We start from the raw sequence: 25,876 nt of genomic DNA on the forward strand, positions 1-25,876 counted from the left end.
TGAGCGTTATCGTGAAATTCTAATGGTCCTACAAAAATGTAAGGAATTAGCATTACACACGCTATTGTTATACATTAATAATAACACGAATAATACATTTCTTCTTATTATGATTATTATTACTGATAATCATTATTATTATGGTGAAATCTTATGCTTTCAATTAGCTAAATGTAATACAAATAATAGCTACGTTTTAATATTGTAATTATTGTTAAATTATATTATGTTATTAGGAATACATTTCAGTAATAAAAAGTGATATTAATATTTTTCAGCTAGTGGAAAATATTTTTTTGGGTTTGTCATGCGGTTGAATATATCTGACCAATCAGTGTGTCCGACGTGTTTGTGACATGGATGTTGGTATATTTGTCATTTTGGATGAGGGACCGGTGCAACGAAATCCTCTACTCCACCAACAGGCGTTTGAATTAGCTTTGTGAATATTTAAATCTCTTGAAATTATAGCTTTGCACCAACAGACATGTCAGGTTTTGTTGTTTTTGCACTGGTACTCTCATTGTCCGCGATGGTGCCTTGTTTGGGCTTTCCGCCGTCAGTAGCGGCGGCGCCGCAGCCCTGTCCAGCGCCGTTACAGTGGGAGGGTCGGACCGTTGAATATGACCACGGCACGGGACGAAACACACGGGCCGCGGTCTCCTATGATGCACAGAATCAGCGAATTAGGGTCCTGGAGCAGAAAACAGGACACACACCATGCAAGAAGTACGAATTCATCATATGTTATGAAATAGATATTAATACACGTTCGTATCACTGCAGAAATTATTATTATTTTTAAATATGCAATTTTTGTCTTGTTTTCTAAATATCTACACTTATTAAAATTTATTTAAATTTAGTTAAGAAGTAAAACAAAAATGTATAGTGTTGTTTTCTGAAAAAATGTATCAAAAGTTACTATTGTCATCATAATAATTATTAAACTATTACTTATAATTGTAATATTTAGTAATTCAACCAAAAATACATCATTTTATTAAATCAATATATTTTACTTGACAAGAAAATAGTGCTGTCAAACATTTAATCACGATTAATCACATTTAAAATGAGTTTTTGTTTACATACACTGTGTTTAGTCTCCTATCCTGAAATGTCTGACTTGCAGAGATGGACTAAAATGAACTCCCAAAACTTACTGCCAGATTTTGGAAGATAAATTCTTGAATCAGAGGTACAAGAGGATGTGATGCTTGTCCTTCAAGAGTCACTCTCAACTTATCTGTCTATAAAGCCTATAAAAAAAAAAAACTGTCTTCATGTATTTCACAACACGTCAGCTTGTTATTGTTAAGTCAGGGGCGTTTTTTTTTTATTTTTTACCAAGCAAAGTCTCTGAGAACCTGACACACTGTACTTCTGAAGACTCCAGGTAGGTTGCAGTTCTGGAAAATGGTGGCGCAGGAGACTAAACGGTTCCTGATGGTGTCACACCTAATTCTTCACCTTAATTCCTAATTCTTTTGCAGTTAACATGCATCTTTTCTTCTCCACCTGTTTTTTCTGACCATGCAGACTCAACAAGCATTTCGCTGTCCAATGGTCAAGCCTTAACTTTGCAAATTCTTGTAATGCATTAGTATTGCATTCTTCTCATGGGCATTTAATAATTTGGACTTTTCAGTCTGGGTTAAATATCTTGTTTGGCTCATTTTATCTGTAAAAGAAAACATGCCTAATAATCCTGCACACCTGAATATAAGGAGTTTTTCACTTCCAGCCTTCACAGACAGTTATATATCACTTACAAATGATTAAATACAAAATTAATAGTAGTTATTAAGATTGTTGTGGTTTGGAATTGGTAAAATGTGCTTGGGAAAAAAATATGACCAGATTATCAACATGCCTAATAATTATGCACACAGTGTAATGCGTGTGTACTGTGTATATTTATTATATATAAATACACACATGTATTTACATATATAATTGATATTTTATATAAATATTTTTAATATATAAAACAACATATTTTTCTTAAATATATACATGCATGTGTGTGTATTTAAATATACATAATAAATATACACAGTACAAACACATTATGTAAACAAAAACTTAAGCGTGATTAATCGTTTGACAACACTAAAAATGACGAATGAAAAATTTTGTTTTCTCAAGATTAATTGACATAAAACAAGAAAAAATATCTGCTAATGAGGTAAGAAAAATAAAGTTAATTTAAAGAGAAAACAAGTTTATTTTTCTTACCGCATAGACATTTTGTCTTATTTTTAAGCATATTTAATTTTGATTATGAATACAAGACAAGTCATTTTGCTTCTTAAGTAAATGTGCAAAATCTCATGATGCTAATGATCTTTTATTGTCAAAATTAGAATGACCAAACACAGTTGAATCAATATTAAAAGTATTTGCATTGTGCAATTGTCTTTGAGGTTCTTTGAGTACATCTACTTATTCAAGAGTGGAGTGCTTTTCCAAATTGAGGAGATTACTAAGCAGTGTGCAAAGATCGCTCTGACGGAGGCCTGGGACCCTTATGATATTCCCCTGAACTCCACATACGAGGACCAGTACTTCATTGGAGGACCTGGAGACATGATCGAAGTCCAAGAATGGTCTGATCGAAAACCAGCTCGCAAAAGTATGTTTGTCATCCACCTTTTTCTACTCGTAAGAATGGGCGAGGCCATTTGTCAATTTTATGGGTCTGACTTCTGGTCTTATCTGCATCCAGCTATTTTTAGCTGTTCAAAACAGCTTTTTTTGCTGCTTGACATTACAGATTTGTGTGTCTGGTGTGTCTTATCTTAATTATGAACACACTGGTTTGTAGTGCAAACAGTTTTACCGTTTACTGCACACAGTTATCCTTCTTGTTATTTTAGCGGCTAATGAACGTCTCATAGGCTTACTTCTGCGCTAAAAAATAAGGTGGATAGTTATGTTGTGTATTTTGCATTTCACATGTGCCTTGATTTTTTTATACGAGACCTCTAATGTGTTCCTGAATTGCATGGGCTGAATACATTTTTCTGTCTTTTACAGATGAGGCTTGGGTTGGTGTGTACACTTTGAAGGACTGCTATCCTGTCCAGGAGACATACACCAAGAACAGTAGCGTGACCACATCCACGCGCTTCTTTGACCTTCAGCTGGGCATTAGTGACCCTGGGGTGTTCGACCCACCCAGCACATGCCAATCAGCTCTGACTGAGAAGATGACATCTGACTGCTGAATACCTCGCTCTGCATAACATTACAATATACCTTAACCATAACGCGGCAGGCTTAAATAAACAGCTTCTAAATAAATATTACACTGACAAAAAGCACAAGAACTGAGTGCAGGTACTGTTAAATATAATCAGATTTGAAATAAACCAGAGAATGTAAGTTTAAGTTCAATAGTTCTTGTTGATTTAGTGTGAATGTGACTCACATTTTTTGAAGCCTCATTTTTAATATGCCACATTGTGGGCAAATTACAACTGTATGTTGAGCTGATCCAGGGTGGACTAATGTAGCACTTATTTTTTTGTTTGAGAGTTAATATTCTGTTCATCTGCTTATTATATTATTTAGCCTTTAAGTTGATTTACAGTGTGGATGCTTACAGTTTGTTTTCAAATGTTGTAACTTCTGGAATTTTGATTTCAATAAAATTGTTTACCTCACCACCACTGTTGAGAAAATTAATTTAACAATACATACCTTTTTTAAGACAATTAATCAAGGATGTTTTGCATAGACAAAGACTTCAGCATAATAGCTGTAGTTGAGTCCATCTTTTAATGAAAGAATTGTTTCTCTGCTTAAGTCTGTAGAAATGTGAAATAAAGACCTGTTATGTATTTATATCATAATTTACATTATAAAAGGACGTGGGCTTGTTATCAAGTAATGTATGATAGCAACTTACATAAATACAGTGACTCAGAGAGTAGTAATATATATGTATGTCTTTGCATTAAGGCATTAAATATCACATAAACATTTCACAAAAACAACACTGAAATTGTATTTACATACAGAGCAGGAAAGATGACTTACAAATTGTTACTGTTTACAGATTACATGATGAAAAATGTAGTTAGTAATGAAATCTAGGTAATAGATTTTTAGGTAATGTAATCTGACTAGTTTTAGAGTACTTTTAGATTACTTTTTTTTATCAAACTTGTTTTTAACTTAACATTAAACGTATTATTGATATAAAAAAGCAAAGAGAAAGAAAATATATGCCACTTTTTGGAACATCATAAATTGTGAGTTGATAAAAGCCTAATAATTAATTCAATCATTACAAATGTAAAATAAAAGCAGTTTAATCACTTGAAAATTAAAAATACAAATATTTTATTTGTTTACCTGCAAGTCATTGTGATAAACAACATCAAAGAACATGCTAATGAGTTGTTAAGTTATTGAAATGTTAACGTCCTTTTCATTTTAAGCAAATATTTTATTTTAAGGGGTGACAAAAACGTTTGGGAATCCCTGCATTAAACAAATGACTTCACAGTTCAACTAAAATTACCTTTACAGTTGATTAAAAGTCAAAAATGACGCTGAGAGAAGCTCTAGCATCATTTGTTCGTAGATACCACTTAGGTTTTATTTTCTTTCTAATTCAATGAAATTCAAACATTTAAAAGTTTGGTTTTTAGGGCAATTTTCCTAGTGTAAAACTGTATTGAATGAATTGCAGTGGGACGGTGAGTAGGCCTGACGCAGTTCCGGGTTCTACTACATATCCCAGAATTCTCTTTCCAAAACAACATCACACTATTTCCTGTATGACTGAAGCGAAAGTCATCATATGGTGCGGAATTTTTATCGACAGGTAGATCCTCACTGATTTATCGGTTGACTGTGATACAAAGTGGACTTTTATAAGATTGCACAGCAAGGTAAGCGACGTGTTATTTATTTTGATAAACTAATGCTAATATGACAAAACAAATGAACCTGTAATGTTCTGTAAATCGACACGATGTAACCCGATAGATTGTTTTTAACAGAGATTGTGAGTGTTGGATTGTTTATTTTGCTAGTTACCATTTTAATTAGCATGATAGATATTTGTGATGTATAATTGTGACACTGTGTTTCACATTTTGAGACATTCGCGCTGCTTTTCCTGTTATACTGCTGTATTATCATGCTAGCTCATAGCATGCAAATTGTTTTGGCAGAATTCTGAAATAACCACTTTACAGCGTAAACACAAAGTAGTTTGAGTTTATTGCGTTGTATACTTCAATTTTCCATATTAGAAAAGGAACTAGGTCAATTTTGTATCAGCATATCAGTCATGGAAGCAATGAAGTCAAATTTTCCATACAGGTTATTATTAACTGTATTGTCAGTAAGGGTAGTTCAGAACAATATGAATTACAGCAAAAAGTCAGTTCACTTCTCATGTATATGTCTTTTTTGGGGAAGGAAATATCCTGCCTAGTGTGGTTAGGTCTTAACAGAGTGATATGCAAACAATGCAGCCCATAAGGCATGAGAATTCCTGAGCTCGTTGTTTTTTGGTAAATGACATCAGTAAGAGGAACTTGTCCCAGTAACCAAACAGACAGTTGCTGTTCTCTTAAACTCTTGACTTTTTTATTCAAGTTTTTTTTTTTGGAATACTTCCTGATAAGACTTGCTGGACTGCTTTTTTATGCCTAGTTACTATTCACTATTCACAGTCCTTGCAGTTGTGATCAAAAATGAATTATAGCAAGCCTTATCATTTTTAGCATAATTAATCCACCATCATGAATGACTGTACATTATCCTGCTCATTAGATGCGATCCCGCTTTATTTTTTTCCCATAGGTCTCTGTTAAAGCATCACCAAATCAGCTATGAGGAGAATTACAACATTACAAACTTTGATTTGATGCGAAAGTCATTTAAAATTGGACAAAAAGGCAAGACCGCTTTAGTGAGGAAAATAACTATAATCCCATGAAGCATTGCAAATGACATAATCAAATTAAAACAACAGATGAATATAAAAATATTGATTTAAAGATGTTAACTGCGTATAGAAGCAACATTTAACAATTATTTTGAAATAAAGTGTTTTTCTGTAATTTGCCTCTGTGTAATTTGCTTGTTTTGATGGTTTTTCATGGGTAATGTAGTTTTCATCAGGAATTATGCTGTTAAACAAGCTTATTTAAAAAGTTGAAATAATGAGGACTCGTAGCTTTAACAAAAGCATATGCTTCTAATTAAAAGTAGGTCTTTCTTTTAAGTTATAAAAATGATCAAAAAACACTTTCCCCATGGCTTAATTGAATGTACAGTTTATATCTGCAACCGAACTTTTGCACTCTATAATAGGTGTTAATGTTTCATCACTTCTTCTTTGTGTGTTTTTTTTTACTTCTTCTTTGTGTGTCCGCCCAGTGATAAGACACAGGATGGTGGTTTTGTTGATTTTAAGACATCACAAAGTCCTGAACAAGTGACAATAATAACTATAAACCTTTGAACGCTGTGTAAAATGCCTCCACTTTGTGTGTCATTTCAGAACTAGGCATGACTACAGAGTCTGACTCTCCAGGAGAGTGAGTGTGAATGGAGTGACACGAGTGGACGGGCCTGACGAGTCATGGACAGCCAATGCGGTAGCAGTGTGGGTTCCCGGGCCACTATAGGGGGTGTGGGCAACATTAACTCAACACACGTTTCTGCCCGTATCGAGTCCTATGAAGGAGGCGAGAAAAAGTGCATCTCTGATGTCCGAAGAACCTTTTGCTTGTTTGTGACCTTTGACCTTTTGTTCGTCACCTTGCTGTGGATCATTGAGCTCAATGTATGTTGTAGTAATACATTTGCACTAAATATTATTCATAATGTGATGTTCTTAACATCTTTATTATGTGAAACTGATTTAGCTGCACTACATTATGTGTGAATCCATGTGAAAGTTTGTGTGTTTTTTTCTAGGTCAATGGAGGGATACAAGAGCAGCTGAAACAAGAGGTGTTGCAGTATGATTACCACAAATCTTTTTTTGACATATTTGTAAGTACTGGCCTACACAATACTCTCTGTTTCTGAAATATCAGCTTCTATTTTGAGAAGGGATTTCAAGTAAATATTTAAAGTCATATGGGTTTGGCTGACAAAAAGTTCGGGAATTCCTAACCTATTGGACAAGTAAACAGGACCTGATCTTTAAGATATATTACATGTTGATGTTTAAGCAGGGAAATAACCAGCATTTAAAGGTGTGAATTATAATGAAATTGATGGTGGTAAAATATTAGGGACAGTCCATCCCACAGTTCCCTTTTTAAAGATGACTCTTCTAAATTGACATATGACCTCACTCACACTCTTTCAAACCACATAGTTTCTGTCCAAGAAATCTTAGGCCTGGTTTCACAGACAGGGCGTTGATTAAGCCAGGATTAGGTTTTAGCTAAACTGGGACATTTAAGTAGTTTTTTTTTTTTAAATGAAAAACAGTACTCGTGTGCATTTTGATACAAATCAATGGCACTGACATAATTTAAACGGATAGTTCACACAAAAATTCTAATTCTGTCATTAATTACTTGCCCTCCTGTTGTTCCAAACCTGTAAGACCTTTATTCATCTTTAAAACACAAATTAAGATATCTTTGATGACATCTGAGTGCTTTCTGACCCTGCGTAAACAGCAATGCAACTACCATGTTAAAGACCCGGAAAGGTAGTAAAGACTCCATGTGATATCAGTAGCTCAGGCCTAATTTTATGAAGCTACGAGAATATTTTCTGTGTGAAAGAAAACAAAAAAGACCTTTATTCAACAATTTCTTCTCTCCCATGATTTCATCAAAAATATCGTAATTTGTGTTCTGAAGATGAACAAAGGACTTGCGGGTTTGGAGCGACATGAGGGAGAGTAATTAATGACACATTTTTCATTTTAGTGTGATGCTGGATTTAAAAAAACAGTTTTGTTCTTGTTGCTTTGTATTTGGAAAATAAGCCTGTAGACTTTGCCCTGTAAGCTGCTGTGTGGCCTAGATTTATGCTAATACACAGTGGTGCCATTTTTAAAATGCTACCTGATCACATTCTTTAAACTGAAGTTTTAATGTAACAAGTTGTTTATGAAATGCTGATAAACCAGTTCTAAAAGGTTAATAGAACATGTAAGTGTAATATATATTCTACCATGGAAAAGAATAAAATCATATGAATATATGCACAATAAAAAATAACAATAATATTTCTTGGAGTTTGAGTGGAAAGAGAGCAAAACAAATAAATCTTTAACCAGATTGCCAGCATGACACGTCCCCTCCTGTTTGCATACCTTACAATTAAATTCACTGTGAATCTATTTTTACAGATCTATTATTTTACATTATTGGCAATTTAGGGAGGTTTATTGCAAATAAAGTGTTCAGATGGGCTTGATCCCGACTGGTTGGTTATTGACCCTTCTCTATACCCGCTTAGCCAGCCAGCCACTATTGAGCTTGGAGTTTAATGCTTACTCTACTACTCTAGCTTTAAGGAAATACACTAATTTATTAGGGCCCGGGCACCAGTGGTGCGAGGACCCTATTGGAATTGCTCAGATTTCTTCTACTCCAAAATGAATTGCATTTTTGAGGGCCTAAACATGCTCAAACACGTGAAACTTTGCACACACACCAAAAGTGGTGAAAATTTACATCTGATGTGGGTTTGAGAAGTTGATAGCACCACCTATAAAATTTCAACAAACCAATCCTCGAGCTATGTTTCACTTACATGTACGAAATTCAGTGGATACATGTAACACACTAATACCTGCAAAACAGTCCCTCTGTATGAAGTCCGAAACTCAACAGGAAGTTTGTTATTTTGAATTTTCTCTTCAAGTTTTGTGCCGTTTTTGCCATTTTTAGGTTGTATTCAAAGGAGAAGTCCACTTCCAAAACAAAGATTCACATATAATGTACTCACCCCCTTGTCATCCAAGATGTTCATGTCTTTGTTTCTTCAGTTGTAAAGAAATTATGTTTTTTGAGGAAAAACATTCAGCATTTTTCTTCATATAATGGACTGATATGGTGCCCCGATTTTGAATTTTCAAAATGCAGTTTAAATGCGGCTTCAAACGATCCCAAATGTTGTTGTAAACGATTCCAGCCAAGGAAGAAGAGTCTTATCTATTTTGAAATTATTTTTGAAGTTGAGGGAGAAAATACTGTCTTCAACATACTCTAACTGTCTTGAGGCAGAATACACAGTTCAAGGAAAGTAAGGCAAGATGAGCGTTTGAGAATAAAAGTTATATAAAATGTATTATTTTTATGAAAATAATCGATCGTTTCACTAGATAAGACCCTTCTTTCTCGGCTGGGATTGTTTACAACCATATTTGGGATTGTTTGAAGCTGCATTTAAACTGCATTTTGAAAGTTCAAAATTGGGGCACCATATCAGTCCATTGTATATAGAAAAATGCTGAAATGTTTTCCTCGAAAAAAAAAAACAGAATTTCTTTCATTCTTCATTTATTATAATAAATATAATAAATATATATCCTTATGAATGTATTACCTGACATGTTCAGAGTTTTAAGGAGGTTTTTCCCGATTAAAGTGGTCAAATGACTGTGATCCCGACTGGTGGGTTATTTCCACTTACACTGGCCACTCAGTCAGATCAGCTGCAAGAGCGTCCCGAGTTTGACGTATTCCCTATCACCCTCTCTGCACAAAAAATATTTTTACTATCTATTCGTATGCATTAATTATTTTATATGATTGACATTTAGAGAGGTTTAACATGCCTAAAGCGGTAAAAGGACAGTGATCCCAACTGGTCCCAACAGCTGCTTAATAGTTTTAGTTGTACTTATTTTTGCCATTTGTAAATTTTATGGGTCTGACTTCCGGTCTTATCCACGTCCAGCTATTTTTAGCTGTACAAAACAGCTCACTTTGCTGCTTGATAATGCAATTGGTGTGTTTAACCATATTATTTCGATGTATTATCTTAATTATAAACACTGGTTTGTAGTGCAAACACTTTTACCGTTTACTGAACGCTGTTATTGTTCTCTTTAATTCTCTGTAGCGTCTATTGAACTGGAAGTCTTGCATATAGGCTTAGTTCTGTGTTGAAAAATACAGTGGATAGACAGTTCAAAAGGACAGCATTTATATTAAATGGAAACCTCTTGTAACACTCTGGCCTGGTTTCACAGATGGGCCTTAGCTTAAGCCAGGACTAGGCCTTAGTTAAATCAAGACATTTAGGCAGCTATTATAAAAATGACAAAGCAATGGCACTGACATATGTCAGAGCAAGATATTTTCAGGTGAGACAGCTCAAACATTAATTTTAGTCTGGGACTAGCCTTAAGTCTGTGAAACCGGGGGTATAAATGTCTTTAAGTTTAATATGTAAACTGTATATGCCATATATATGGAAGCAAAGGATAATGTTAGTGTATGGCTGTTTTTTTCTCCTCAGCTTTTGGCTGTGTTCCGCTTTGCAGCTTTGATTCTGGCTTATGCAGTGTGTAAAGTGAGGCATTGGTGGGCCATTGCGGTAAGTGACTTTCTATTTTATATTCTTCCATCCTCCACCAGAGGGCGATGTTGCTTTACTTATTAATAACTTACAGGATTTCTCTTCGTTTAGTACTTTCTCAAAACAACTCGACTGAGCTTCACTTACAAATATAACTATATAGCTTTTTAAAATTGTATAGATTAAGTTAATGATAATCATATCTCCACATTTCTTCATTACAGATAACTACAGCAGTCACCACTGGTTTCTTAATAGTGAAAGTAATAGTATCAAAGGTATGAGATGTTTTTCATTCAGTCTATTTATTTGAGATTTAAATCCTATTTGCATTGACCCAGAAATGCGTTTATGTTGTCTAGCTTCTATCACAGGGAGCGTTTGGGTATTTGTTACCCATTGTCTCCTTCATTCTGGCATGGATAGAGACGTGGCTGCTGGACTTCAAAGTCCTGCCCCAGGAGGCCGGTGATGAATTCAGTGAGAATCTAATATCTAATTACAGTGAGACAAGCAAACTTGATCATTAAAGCCTAATGGACATAGATTATAATTTTAAGACATGCTGATTGTGACTTATTTGCTCTTGCAGTGTCATGGTTTTTAGCTAACACGTGTGTCGTGTGTGATAGGGTATCTTTCAGCGCAGAATGCGCAAGATCGAGAACCTCTTTTATACCCTGGACCCGTTCAAGATGGCCAGTTCTACTCGCCTCCGGAGTCCATGGCAGGTAATAGCTTACTAACTGTTCAGTACTAGCTGAACAACCATGAAAATGGTTCTCAGGGCCACATAGAAATTTACAGTCGTGTCTTTTACAAGTTGTAATAACTTGTTTTTCGAGTTCTGTCACTTGATAGCTTAAAAGATTAGTCACATCAGCTTCGCAACATTTTGTTGTTTATGGATTTTTTTTTTTTTTTGTAGTCATAGTTTATTTTTCACATATCACAGTTACAAAGTTACAGACACGTATTTTCCAGGAAACGCCACTGTCAGAGCTCAGGTGCACTGCGGTGAGCGGTAGAGATATTCAAGGAAAGTTGTATTTAGAGGTGTTGCAGCTGTATTAAAGTGCCTTGGGAAAATAATCCATTTCCTGTTAATTGTAGATTTTGCTCTAGATAATCAGCGTATTTATTTTTTATGATATTAATCACAGCAAATAATGAAATATTGGTAACACTTTACAATAAGGTGTCGTTTGTTAACATTAATTAACTAATGTGAACAAACTGTTAGCAATACATTTATTACACTATTTATTCACCTTTTTTAATGTTAGTTATTAAAAAATGCAGTCGTGAACTGTTTGTTCATGTTAGTTCACAGTGCATTAACTAATGTTAACAAACACACTTTGTGATATTTTAATAATGCATTAGTAAAGCCTGAAATTAGGATTTACTAATATTAATAAATGCTGTAGAAGTATTGTTCATTCTTAGTTCATGTTAATCAATGTAGTTAACTAATGTTAACTAATAAACCTTATTGTAAAGTGTATCATATTTATTGTTACTACTGTAAAGTTACATTAAATTATTATGGCATCTCCTTCAGTGCTTTCAGAATCTTTTGGTAACACTTTACAATAAGGTGTCATTTGTTAACATTAGTTAATGTATTAACTAACATGAATGAACAGTACATTTGTTACGCTATTTATTAATCTTTGTTAATGTTAGTTAATAAAAATACAGTCATTAATTGTTCATTCATATTAGTTCACAGTGCATTAACTAATGTTAACAAACAACTTGTGTTTTTAATAATGCATTAGTAAATGCTTAAATTAACATGTTATCTAATGTAGATAATTGTTGTTAACTAATAAATCTTATTGTAAAATGTCACCAATCTTTTTTTTAATAGCTTTGAATCAGGATTTTTACAATTAACATTTTAATAACAGTATATTTATTGAACAAAAATATTTTATCAAAATGAACAGAAAATAGTACAGACTTTGCTAAAATGATTACTTTGCTATTAGCTATTAACTTAGATTCTGTTCAAAACTATTCTAAACACATTACTTAAGTATTTGTAGAAATACAGATTTTTCTACACCCGTGGTGAAAGGGCCAACTTGCCTCATACATTTATAAGATGTTTAAACAAAACAAACCACTTTTATGATTTTATATTCATACAAAATCTGTTGCGGCATCAATGTTTAATAAAAACATTAAACATTTTTTTTTCTGCAATCATATATGGGACAGTGAAAAGCACAAAGAGCCCCATCGTACCCTATATACATATATGTCACACGCTGTTCAAAAGTTTGAAGTCAGCAGTTTGTTTGTTTTTTTCACACCACATACACCGGAATCAAGGCTGCAAAACACAGCCAAAACATTCATATACTAACATTATCTTTTATCCACACCACCAAATGTTTTTGAACAGTAAGATTTTTAATGTTTTTTAAAAAAAGTCTCTTCTGCTTACCAAGCCTGCTTTTGTTTGATCCAAAATACAGCAAAAACAGCAACATTTTGAAATATTTTTACTATTTAAAATAACTTTTTTCTATTTGAATATATTTTAAAATGTAATTTATTCCTGTGATTTCAAAGCTGAATTTTTAGCATCATTACTCCAGTCACATGAGCCTTGAAAATCATTCCAATATTTTGATTTGCTGCTCAAAAACATTTATTTATTATTATTATTATTATTATTATTATGTTAAAGACAGCTGGGTAGATTTTATTCTGTTTTATTTGATGAATAGAAAGTTCAGAAGAACAGCAGTTACCTGAAATCTTCTGTAACATTATAAATGTCTTTAGCATCACTTTTGATCAATTTAAAGCATCCTTGCTAAATAAAAGTATTAACTTTTCATAGTTATATAGTCTCATGGGGGGGGAGGGGTTTAATTAAAAAAATACTGACTCCAAGCTTTTGAATGGTGTAGTGTATAATGTTACAAAGGCTTTTTATTTCAGATAAATGCTGATCTTTGGATCTATTCTATTCTATTCATCAAAGAATCCTGAAAAAATATACTCAACTGTTTTAAATATGAATAGTAATAATAATAATAATAAATAATACTTCTTTCTGTTTCTTGAACAGCAAATCAGCATATTAGAATGATTTCTGAAGGATCATGTGAATGGAGTAATGATGCTAAAAATGTAGCTTTCATCACAGGAATAAATTACATGTTAAAATATGTTCAAACAGAAAGCAGTTATTTTAAATAGTAAAAATATTTCACAATTTTACTCTTTTTGCTGTACTTTAGATCAAATAAATGCAGGATTAATAAGCAGAAGAGACTTTAAAAAACATTAAAAGTCTTACTGTTCAAAAACGTTATATACAGCATATATGCACTAATGTTCACTGTTTGGGTCAGTAAGTAACAGTTTGGGGAATGTTTTTTTTACATTTTTTTAATTAATTTTATTTAGCAGGGATGCATTAATCAGATCAAAAGCAACAGTAAAATTTACTTAAATTTGCTTAAATGAGATTATAAATTATAAGATTATAAATATATTTACTATATAGTTTATAATCTAATTTATTAAAAAAATGACCAAAGAATGCTGAAAAAAATCTTCAGTAGATCTTTAGATTTGTTCATTTATTTCTAGTTTGACTGTTTAGTTTAATTTAGTTTAGTTTTGTTGGTAACACTTAAGTATAGACCAATTTCAAGTAGACGTCACAGTGACTGCGCGTGCATAATGGTTGCAGAAAAACACTGGTTGCAAGTGGAGGTAAATGGGTAAAATCCATGGAATAAGAGAAAAAATGTTTTTTTGTGTCTTTTGATGTCAAAATTGGAATGCAAATAATTTTTATACAATACTGTAGTAAAAGACGCCATTTGAAACTAAACGCAGACGCTTAAACGGACATACGATGAAAACTAATATGATTATTCTACTTTTAAAGCATATTGATTTAAACAATAGGTCTACATAATATTCTCATGTGCTGTTCATAGAGGACATATTGTATTAGCCTTGCAGTTAGCCTACAGCATGAAATATTATTTAAACCTATTACTATTAACATTTTTACATAATTTTTTTTTTTATTTTATCTCACAATTCTGACTTTTTTTTTCTCACAAATGCAAGTTTATATCTCCTAATTTGGACTTTAGAACTCGATTTAACAAAACTAAGTGAGTTTATTAATTCTGAGGGGAAAAAAAGCCAGAAGTGTGGAAAATAAACACTGAGCCGAGGGGAAAAGAGAGAATGACGAGTTGTTTTTCCTCTATAGAGTTGTGGGATATAATCTTTGAATTGAGAAAATAAAGTCAGAATTTTGAAATATAAAATCAAATTTACCTTTTACCGCCCATTAAAAAAAAAAAAAAAAAAAAAAAAAACGTCATCCCTATTTCGGATCTGTAAGACTATCCCACTGTCTAATGTCAATTTCACTGAATAACAGTGTTTATCGCTGGGTGACAAGCTCTTGTAATATGCGAATAATATTTTAAAAATGACATCTAATCAATATAATCTATACTCTTTTTAAATCAAAGTATTTTGTACTGTATCCCTGTAATTCTCTAGCTGTAAAGGCTATCTCTCCCGGGCTTTCTGCAACCATGCTGTGCGCGCATCCCAAATGTTTACAAACAGATAATTGGTCTATAGGGACCAATTCTCACTATTAACTATATTAGCATGCGTATTACTTTTACTTATTGGCTGTTTATTAGTACTTACAAAGCACATATTCTACATGACCAAATTACACATCCTTAATCCTTCACCAGTGCCTAAACTTAACAACTACCTTATTAACTATTAATAAGCAGTAATAAGGAGTTTATTGAGGCAAAAGTCATAGATAATAGTTTGTTAATTTCAACAACTGGAAATAAAGTGTGACCCGTTTAGTTTAGTTTAGTTTTTTGTTTTCATTCTTTGCACTTCTTGATAATTGAATCAGCATTTTCCAGTCCAGAACTAAACTCTTTTTGACATTGCTACATTATGTGTCATTATGTTTCCCATTTCATGCATTCATTTGAAATTATCTCATATGTGTGTGTGTGTGTGTGAGAGATATGTGGACTTGTTTTTATATCCTTGTGGGGACCTAAACCTGAATACACACAGACTCATGGGGACTAGTGTCACCGTGGGGACCTAAATTGAGGTCCCCATGGGTACAAAAGCTTATAAATCATACAGAATGAGATTTTTTTGAGAAAGTAAAAATGCAGAAAGTTTTCTGTAAGGGTTAGGTTTAGGGGTAGGGTTAGGGTAAGGGGATAGAAAATACAGTGTGGAGAGTATAAAAACCATTGCACCTATGGAGAGTCCCCACAAGGATAATAAACCAGACATGTGTCTGTGTGTGTGTGTGTGTGTGTGTGTGTGTGTGTGTGCCTGGTATTTATCACGTTATGGGGACCAAATGGATATTACTATCCTTGTCCCCACAAGGATAGTAATACCAGTAAATTTTGACCTTGTGAGGATGTTTTTTAGGTCCCCACGAGGAAACGGGCTTATAAATTATGCAGAATGAGTTTTTTGGAGAAAGTAAAAATGTGCACAGTCTCCTGTGAAGGCTAGGCTTAGGTATAGGGTAGGTGTAGTGCGAAAATACGGTTTGTACAGTATAAAAACCATTACACCTATGGAATGTCCCCATAAAACATGGAAACACAACTTACGTGTGTGTGTGTGTGTGTGTGTGTGTGTGTGTGTACTTGTTTTTGCTACATTGTGGGGACCAAATGTCCCCACAAGGATAGTAAAACCTGAAATTTTTGACATTGTGGGGACTGGCCTGTGGTCCCCACAATGTTAAAAAATTATTAAAAATAGTAAATGATGTTTATCTGAAAGTGTAACAATGCAAACATGTTTTCTGTGAGGGCTAGGTTTAGGGTTAGGGTTGGGTTAGGGGATAGACAGTATCGTTTGGTCAGTATAAAAACTATAGAAGTCTATGGAAAGTCCCCACAATTCACAAAAACAAACGTGTGTGTGTGTATGTGTACTTGTTCTTGCTACATTGTGTGGACCAAATGTCCCCACAAGGATAGTAAAACCTGAAATTTTTGACATGGTGGGGACCGGCCTGCAGTCCCCACAATGTAAAAAAATGATTAAAAATAGTAAATGATGTTTATCTGAAAATGTAACAATGCAAACATGTTTTCTGTAAGGGTTACAAATGTGTGTTTGTTTTAAAAATATTTTTATATATATATATTTCCCATGTTTTTTTTCCCCCAATATTATTTCAGTTTTTCAAATGTTGCTTAGAAAAGCATCACAAACAACAAATTTACGTGTACTTTATTTATATGAGAAAATTGGAAGCTTGAATATTTTTATGAATATTTCATACCTCATGCATTTATAAAACATCCTCACTGGTGTTTTGTCAGTTTGTTTGTTGTGTGCAAACAGCCGTGTTCTGTTTGCGTACATCGATTTTAATCACACTGAATATGATCTTTTGCTTCTGTAGACTCTGATGAAGACCTTGATGATAAACATAATCTTGAGAAGCCCATCGTCTAGCAGGTATTAATATTAATAGGTATTTTATAAAATGCTTTTCTTCCTCAAATCAAATTGATCTAGTCTAAATAATAGATTTTATTTTGCTTTTTTAATAGGAGCTCTGACAAACACTGACTTTCAGAGTACAACAGCCTCTTCCAGCGTCGCTCGTCCTCGAGCCGTGTGTCTTAACATGGGTTTTTGTACACGGGTGACCCGAACCAGAACGTCACTCTGCCTTAGATCCACCATCGCCATGTCTCTATTTGCCCACACAAACTCTTAGTGCAATCATTTTTTGAGTCTTAATTTTTTTCCACTCAACTATAGCAGTACTTCTTGAAAAAATGAAGGATTTTAATGTGTATTCTGAACTTAATCATCAAATATCAGTGTTGAACTTGACATTTAGTTTGTTTTCAAATGCTTCAGTGTAAAAAAAAAAATGCCACAAGCTCTGTGTGTATTAACACTGTTATGCTTCTGATCTCATATACATCACTGGACCTAAATGTGAATAGCAGTATAGTCTCAGGTCTGCACTGCCACTTACCAGTGTGTGTTCTTTTTGGTTTTTTATGCTTTTTCTACCAGTTTTTGGAATGAGAGGTTTGATTTACTTGCAAAATAAAGAACTTGTTTAATTTAGCATGAAACACACTTAAACAAAGAAATGTATGACTTAAAGTGATGCATGGATGTGTAATGCATTTTTATGTTTGTTGTGGCTCCTCTTCAGTAAGCATTCCTAAATCATCTTAGGTGAAAGATATCTACTTCCTGTTGAGTTTACTTGTACCGTGCTTACTGAATAAGGGCTTATGTACCTGGTGCAGGTCTGGGACCTACAGTTTTGGTTAAATAATTTGAAAATCTCCATACAGTATGCATCTATCACGAAGCCTCAAGTGTGCAGGATGGTGGCAGATTGTATTCTTTCGTTATGCATTAAAACAATTACTGTTTTTATTAAACACGAGTCTTTATGCAGTTTTTACAGCCTGAAAGCGAGCGAAAAGGAGCGGAAACCCCAGCTGAGAGTCAGTTTGTGCTCTCACGGATAGTGCAACCTTCTCGCCCACAAATAACAGCTTAGATTAAAAAGACAAGCACCCTGCAGCCGCTAATAAATTATCAGCCAATCATGCTGTGGTTAAACTGTTGCATGTTTTCTTTCCAGTAAGCACCTCCGCCTGTGGTGTGTACATACCCGACCACATTTTCCTACCGCAGCAGTTTCAATCACCTTCGTGATGTTTTTCACATTTACGTACGGGGCTTTGATCTTTAAACTTAATTAATGCATAAAAATTGATTACAGAATTGTCATTTGTAGCAGAGTAAACTATACAAAGATGTAGTGTGTATTTTTGTTTAGACAGTACTTTAATGTAACTAAACATAATAGTCAGATTTTAGTATTATTATTATAATAGTACTTTTTATGATGTTGATATGTATTATTAGCACCTAATTAAATACTTATCTGATATATACTGTATTTTATGGGTATTTTGATTTATTTATAATGTCTAAGACAGGAAAATGCATAAAGGCAATCATCTTTCTATATAATGATTTTGTTTTATTTTAAAGATAACCTCCCATGCAAGCATAATTTATTGAAAGAGTTTCATTATTCATAACTGATTCATTTTATTACACGTACAGATAACATTTCATTTATTTTATGAACAGATTTTATTCAACAAATTGTGAAAATGCAACAAAAGCAGATTACAATGAAAACAAAACATTTTACATTTGGATACGTTATGTATTTTTAAAAATCTAAATATTGCTTTTAAAAGATAAAAAAAAAATGTGCAAAGCAGATGCACTACAAATTTAAAAGCAATACATTTAAGCAGAGATAATATTGCATCTATTCTTTAATTAGCAAAATGTACTTTATGTAATAAACCTTTGCTTGTTTGGTATTTATCTTATGCATTAAGTCTAAGAGCTTTCTTCTTTCCTTTCAGCTCTTCTCTTTAATAGAAATACAGACACAACGCCAAAAAATAAGCCATTCTTCATGAGCATGACACTGTATGCATAGACAAACAGGGACATGCTGGGTAATTGATCTGAATCTCCTGTAATAAAGCAAAAGAAAAAAAAAAAACAGTTAAATGCTTTTATAAAAAACATTTATATGTTAATAATATATATGTCTGTGCACTTTACATTTTGGTAAACACAGGTAACAATTTATGTAAATAAATGTTTTGGTATGAATGCGTTTTTTTTAGTAACACTTTACAATAAGGTGTAATTTGTTACCATTAAAGTATTAACTAACACGAAGGAACAATACATTTATTAAAGTATTAATCTTTATTAATGTTAGTAAATAAAAATACAGTCATTCCATTTTCATGTTAGTTCCCAGTGCATTAACTAATGTTAACAAAAACAACCTGTGATTTTAATAATGCATTAGTAAATGCTAAAATTAAAAAAAAAACTAATATTAATAAATGTTGTAGAAGTATTGTTCATTCTTAGTTCATGTTAACTAATGTAGTTATAAGTGTTATAAGAGTATTTTAAGTGTTACCATTTTGGTACCATTAGTTAACTACGTTAGTTAACATAAACTAAGAATAAACAATACTTTTTTTTTTTTTAATCTTAATGTTAATTTCAGCATTTACTAATGCATTATTAAAATCACAAGTTGTGTTTGTTATCATTAGTTAATGTACTGTGAATTAACAAGCAAACAATGAACGACTGTTTGTATTAACTAACTTTAACAAAGATTAATAAATAAATACTGTAATAAATGTATTGTTCATGTTAGTTAATGCATTAACTAATGTTAACAAATGACACCTTATTGTAAAGTGTTACCCAATAAAATTATTAAGACAAATAGGATTCGTAAGATCAGAATAATTCAGTGACTGTAATAATAATAATAATAATAATAATAATAATAATAATAATAACAAACAGTTAAATTACTTTAGGAAGCATGAAAAGAACATGTACAAATCATTTAGACTTTAGATTTTAGCAAATTCAGTCAAAAATGTATTAAATGTTGGCTTGGAAATTTTTCAAAGATTTTGTATCAAAATGTAAATGTATCTTAATCCAAATGTATACACATTTATCTATTCATTTTTATTTATTCACCTGAAGTGTCCACATTTTTGGGCTTCTCAGTGCTGGGTGTACATGCTGCATTTTCCTTATTAGAGTCCTCTGGTTGCCCACTGGGCTTGTCTTTAAAATATAACAATACAGTGATAAAAATTAAACAAACGTGTATTTTACAGTTTCATTCATATGTTAACACTGTAATGTATGAAATGTTTAATTCTAATTCATTCTTTATTAATTCTTTGATTTATTTAAGGGTTTAATGAGGTTTTCTTACATAATAAGAAATAATTTTTTATAATAAAAGCTCTCTGTGTCTTCAACCCATATCAATTGTATTAAACTTTATTTCCATAAAATTGAACACATGACTGTAGTAAATCAAAGTTTCTTCAAATTACCTTTCTTCAATAAAACACTTTTGGTTTTGTCAGTGTTTCCCTCATGGGTAACAATGCATTCATAGTCGCCACTTTTGGCCTTGTCTTCATTCCAGAATCAACATACTTGTCACAGTCACTTTTTTTTGTTTTTTCTTTCCTCTGCTCGACAACATCTCCCTCTCCCGACACAGTCGCACCATTTTTTTCCATTCAAATCTCACCAAGTCAGGAAACATACCACTGGCCTGGCATAACATTGCCTGTTTGCCATTTTTGGGATCTGGTTTTGATGGTAGGTATCCAGACAAATTTGGTTGATGAACTTGTCTTTCCCTGGCTCTTAAGAGAAACACATATTAAACACAGATTTAGTGATCATTGAGCAAATAAGCAAAAAGAGGAAGACTTGCAAAGTTTTTTCTTAGAAATGATATAATTTAATGCATTTGAAGAAATTTTGACACTGTTTCCTACCGGTTACTATTAGCCGTGTTCCAGATCCAAATCTTTTGATCAAATAGCCCACTCAGATTAAGTTTATTACAAATACATCTGAATAATGCTAAACTTTCTAGCCTTGTATATAATGGTTTAAGACCACTGTTCCTGATGGTCTACACTATTTTGAAGGGATAATTCACACAAAAATAAAAATTCTGTCATCATCACCCTCATGCCATTGAAAATCTGTATGACTTTATTTTCAAAGGATATTTTTAAGAATGTTTCAACTGTTTTTGTTGGTACAATGAAAGTCAGTGATGTCCAAAACAACCTTAAACTCTTTTTTTTTTTTCATTGTATGGACATAACAACAGTTTTCAGAAAGTCATACAGGCTTAGAATGACACGAGGGTGAGAAAATAATGACAGATTTTTTATTTTGGGTGAACTATCCTTTTAACATATGTGACCCTGGGCCACAAAACCAGTCTTAAGTAGCACGGGTATATTTGTAGCAATAGCCAAAAATACATTGTGTGAGTCAAAATTATCAATTTTTTTTTTACCCCAAAAATCATGTTCCATTGTAAATTTCCTACCATAAATATATATAAGTTGATTTTTGATTAGACATATGCATTGCTTAGAACTTTATTTGGACAACTTTAAAGGCGATTTTTTTTTTTTAATTTGCATCCTCAGATTACAGATTTTCAAATAGTTGTTTCTCAGCTAAATATTATCCTTTCCTAACTTAACAAACCATACATCAATGGAAAACTTATTTATTCATCTTTCAGATGATGTATATATCTCAGTTTCTAAAAATTGACCCTTATGACTGGTTTTGTGGTTCAGGGTCACATTTGAAGAAATTCTGACACTGTTTCTTACCTGTTACTATTAGCCGTGTTCCAGATCCAAATCTCTTAATGTCATAGCCCACTCAGATTAAGTCTATTACAAATACTTCTGAATAATGCAAAACTTTCAAGCCTAGTATTTAATGGTTTAAGACCACTGTTTCTGATGATTTTTCATTTTGGGTGAACTATCCCTTTAACATTTGTGACCCTGGACCACAAAACCTGTCTTAAGTAGCACAGGTATATTTGTAGCAATAGCTAAAAATACATTTTATGGATCAAAATTATTGATTTTACTTTGACGCAAAAAACCATTAGGATATTATGTTCTATGCGGATATATTGTACATTTCCTGCCGTAAATATATCAAACTTAATTTTTAATTAGAAATATGTGTTGTTAAAAACTTCATCTGGACAACATTTAAAGGTGATTTTTTTCAATATTTAGATTTTTTTTTTGTACCCTCAGATTACAGATTTTCAAATAGTTGTGTCTTGGCCAAATATTCTCTTATCATAACAAACCATACATCAATGGAAAAACTTATTTATTCAGCTTTCAGATGATATATGCATCTCAGTTAAAAATTTTTTACCCTTATAACTGGTTTTGTGGTTCAGAGTCACATGTGAAGAAATTCTGATACTGTTTCTTACCGGTTACTATTAGTCGTGTTCCAGATCCAAATCTTTTGATCCGGTAGCCCACTCAGATTAAGTTTATTACAAATACTTCTGAATAAAGTAAAACTTTCTAGCCTGGTATATAATGGTTTAAGACCAGTGTTCCCAATGTTCTACACTATTTTAAAAGGATAGTTCACACAAAAATGAAAATTTTCTCATTATCACCTTTTGCCATTCAAAGTCTGTATGACTTTATTCTTCTGTAAAACAACAGTTTTTAGAATATCTTTTTTTGTGTTCCACTAAAGAAAGTCATACAGGCTTAGAATTACACGAGGGTGAGAAAATAATGACAGATTTTTCATTTTGGGTGAACTGTCCCTTTAACATATATGACCCTGGACCACAAAACCAGTCTTAAGTAGCACGGGTATATTTGTAGAAATAGCCAACAATACATTGTGTGGGTCAAAATTATCAATTTTTTTTTACGCCAAAAATCATTAGAATATTAAGTAAAGATCATGTTCCATGTAGATATATTGTAAATTTCCTACCATAAATATATCAAAACTTGATTTATGATTAGAAATATGCATTGCTAAGAACTTCATTTGGACAACTTTAAAGGCGATTTTCTCAATATTTAGATTTTTTTGCACCCTCAGATTCCAGATTTTCAAATAGCTGTATCTCGGCCAAATATTGTCCTAACTTAACAAACCATGCAACAATGGAAAACTTATTCATTCAGCTTTCAGATGATGTATATATCTCAGTTTCAAAATATTTACCCTTATGACTGGTTTTGTCGTTCAGGGTCACATTTGAAGAAATTCTGACACTGTTTCTTACCTGTTACTATTAGCCGTGTTCCAGATCCAAATCTTTTGATTGCGTAGCCCACTCAGATTAAGACTATTACAAATACTTCTGAATAATGCAAAACTTTCTAGCCTGGTATATAATGGTTTAAGACCAGTGTTCCTGATGTTTTACACTATTTTAAAAGGATAGTTCACACAAAAATGAAAATTTTGTCATCATCACCTTTTGCCATTCAAAATCTGTATGACTTTATTCTTCTGTAAAACAACAGTTTTCAAAATATCTTCTTTTGTGTTTCACAGAAGTCATAAAGGCTTAGAATTACACGAGGGTAAGAAAATAATGACAGATTTTTCATTTTGGGTGAACTATCCCTTTAACATATGTGACCCTGCATTACAAAACCAGTCTTAAGTAGCACGGGTATATTTGTAGCAATAGCCAACAATACATTGTATGGGTCAAATTGATCGATTTTTCTTTTACGCCATCATTAGGATATTAAGGAAAGATCATGTTCCATGTAGATATATTGTAAATTTCCTACCATAAATATATCAAAACTCGATTTATGATTAGAAATATGCATTGCTAAGAACTTCATTTGGACAACTTTAAAGGCGATTTTCTCAATCCTTAGATTTGTTTGCACCCTCAGATTCCAGATTTTCAAATAGCTGTATCTCGGCCAAATATTGTCCTATCCTAACAAACCATACAACAATGGAAAGCTTATTTATTCAGCTTTCAGATGATGTATATATCTCAGTTTCTAAAAATTGACCCTTATAACTGGTTTTGTGGTTCAGAGTCACATTTGAAGAAATTCTGACACTGTTTCTTACCTGTTACTATTAGCCGTGTTCCAGATCCAAATCTTTTGATCCAGTTGCCCACTCAGATTAAGACTATTACAAATACTTCTGAATAATGCAAAACTTTCTAGCCTGGTATAAAATGGTTTAAGACCAGTGTTCCTGATGTTTTACACTGTTTTAAAGGGATAGTTCACACAAAAATGAAAATTTTGTCATCATCACCTTTTGCCATTCAAAATCTGTATGACTTTATTCTTCTGTAGAACAACAGTTTTCATTTGTGTTCCACAGAAGAAAGTCATACAGGCTTAGAATGACATGAGGGTGAAAAAATAATGACAGATTTTTCATTTTGGGTGAACTATCCATTTAACATATGTGACCCTGAACCACAAAACCAGTCTTAAGTAGCACGGGTATATTTGTAGCAATAGCCAAAAATACATTGTGTGGGTCAAAATTATTGATTTATCTTTTACGCCAAAAATCATTCGGATATTAAGTAAAGATCATGTTTCATGTAGATATATTGTAAATTTCCTACCGTAAATATATGAAAGATTTTTGATTAGAAATATGCATTGTTAAGAACTTCATTTGGACAACTTTAAAGGCAATTTTCTCAATATTTAGATTTTTTTGCACTCTTAGATTACAGATTTTCAAACTGTTGTATCTCGGCCGAATATTGTTCTATCCTAACATGCTTAATTTATTTATTCAGCTTTCAGATGATGTATAAATCTCAGTTTCACAAAATTGATTCTTATTACTGGTTTTATGGTTTAGGGTCACATATTTTCTCCCTTTATAAGCAAACAAGCAGACTAATTGAGCAGCCTGGATTTGCTATTCCAGCTATTCTATTCTCGGTCTCTGGCTGAATTACACAAGTAATTAGTGAAATTAAATTAAAAATGCTTCAAAATCGGTCTAGAAGACCTTAATTATATGAATTTTTCCTTACCTGTCACATAAAGTCTTGTCCCCGAACCGAAGACTTTCTTGTTGCCCACAGTCATTTGTTCTTGAACAAAAAGGTTCAGCTTATGCAAAAGACCATTTGTTGTCACATCATGTTGTAGAATATCCCTGTAGACTTTTTAAATATTTGACTAAAAAATTAGAAAAAAAATTAGAATATTAGTCTTGATTTTGGTCAATCAAATACTAAAACAATTTTAAATTACATCTGCATTGAACAGATCCAGCAATAACATTTTGTACAGTGTCATGTCACACTGTTACCAGTAGGGCTGCAATAATTTATTTACAAGTCTTTCAACACTCACTCATGGCTAGTTTATGTGACCAACAATTTGACAGCTGTGGTCAGTGATCAAAGGGACTCACTAAACTTCCAGTAAAAATTTTCAAATGAATCAGTGAATTTAAAAATGAATTCAAACGAAGGTCCTGTGTCTGCTTATCTGAGCTGGTAGTTAAATTATGTTGATTCCTTGAATGCTACCGCTTACAGTTTATTATTCAACAGCACATTTATTCTTCATCAGTCAAAATTTCATCCCTAACCCATTTTAAACCTTGTCCTTCTTTTTCCAAAGTGCTCAGGATCAGCAAACACTCTTTATAGTAAGTGAAATTCTTTGTTTTTAGCAGATGTTTTTATATCATTAAAAACCTGTGGCTTGTGGTATCAAGTTAACACATGAAGCCTGCTGGGTTTTTGCATAGGGTGTTAATATTTACACCTACTGTGCTGCCTGAGACCCAACAGGCACAGTAATAC

The 25,876-nt window shown here is 32.7% G+C and overlaps 2 protein-coding genes and 1 pseudogene across 2 annotated transcripts; 2 read left to right on the plus strand and 1 right to left on the minus strand.

The window, feature by feature from the left end:
* The first annotated feature begins 358 nt into the window (after window positions 1–358).
* Window positions 359–3,462, plus strand: epdr1 (ependymin related 1). The gene is made up of 3 exons (XM_051124740.1): window positions 359–729; window positions 2,430–2,638; window positions 3,043–3,462. The coding sequence occupies exons 1-3, from the start codon at window positions 488–490 to the stop codon at window positions 3,231–3,233; spliced, it is 642 nt and encodes a 213-aa protein (XP_050980697.1). The 5' UTR covers window positions 359–487; the 3' UTR covers window positions 3,234–3,462.
* A 1,324-nt stretch (window positions 3,463–4,786) lies between these two features.
* stard3nl (STARD3 N-terminal like) lies at window positions 4,787–18,017 on the plus strand. Its single transcript, XM_051094196.1, has 9 exons — window positions 4,787–4,907; window positions 6,533–6,817; window positions 6,952–7,029; window positions 10,471–10,548; window positions 10,755–10,808; window positions 10,893–11,010; window positions 11,163–11,261; window positions 17,009–17,064; window positions 17,160–18,017. Exons 2-8 carry the CDS (start codon window positions 6,614–6,616, stop codon window positions 17,059–17,061), a joined length of 684 nt encoding a protein of 227 aa, XP_050950153.1. The 5' UTR covers window positions 4,787–4,907; window positions 6,533–6,613; the 3' UTR covers window positions 17,062–17,064; window positions 17,160–18,017.
* Window positions 18,018–18,702: 685 nt separating this feature from the next.
* Window positions 18,703–25,232, minus strand: LOC127152572 (uncharacterized; annotated as a pseudogene).
* Window positions 25,233–25,876: the final 644 nt, after the last annotated feature.

The sequence above is a fragment of the Labeo rohita genome, chromosome 2 (assembly GCF_022985175.1).
Source record: "Labeo rohita strain BAU-BD-2019 chromosome 2, IGBB_LRoh.1.0, whole genome shotgun sequence".
In the NCBI taxonomy this organism is placed as follows: domain Eukaryota; kingdom Metazoa; phylum Chordata; class Actinopteri; order Cypriniformes; family Cyprinidae; genus Labeo; species Labeo rohita.

What these genes read in the sequence shown, in the direction of transcription:
- epdr1 (XM_051124740.1), top strand. Translation starts at nt 488, where the DNA reads ATGTCAGGTTTTGTTGTTTTTGCACTGGTACTCTCATTGTCCGCGATG. An exon ending in GGACACACACCATGCAAGAA is followed by an intron (nt 730 to 2,429) that starts GTACGAATTCAT and finishes ATTGTCTTTGAG; the next exon opens with GTTCTTTGAGTACATCTACT. An exon ending in TCGAAAACCAGCTCGCAAAA is followed by an intron (nt 2,639 to 3,042) that starts GTATGTTTGTCA and finishes TGTCTTTTACAG; the next exon opens with ATGAGGCTTGGGTTGGTGTG.
- stard3nl (XM_051094196.1), top strand. Translation starts at nt 6,614, where the DNA reads ATGGACAGCCAATGCGGTAGCAGTGTGGGTTCCCGGGCCACTATAGGG. An exon ending in AATCTTTTTTTGACATATTT is followed by an intron (nt 7,030 to 10,470) that starts GTAAGTACTGGC and finishes TTTTCTCCTCAG; the next exon opens with CTTTTGGCTGTGTTCCGCTT. An exon ending in GGCATTGGTGGGCCATTGCG is followed by an intron (nt 10,549 to 10,754) that starts GTAAGTGACTTT and finishes TCTTCATTACAG; the next exon opens with ATAACTACAGCAGTCACCAC.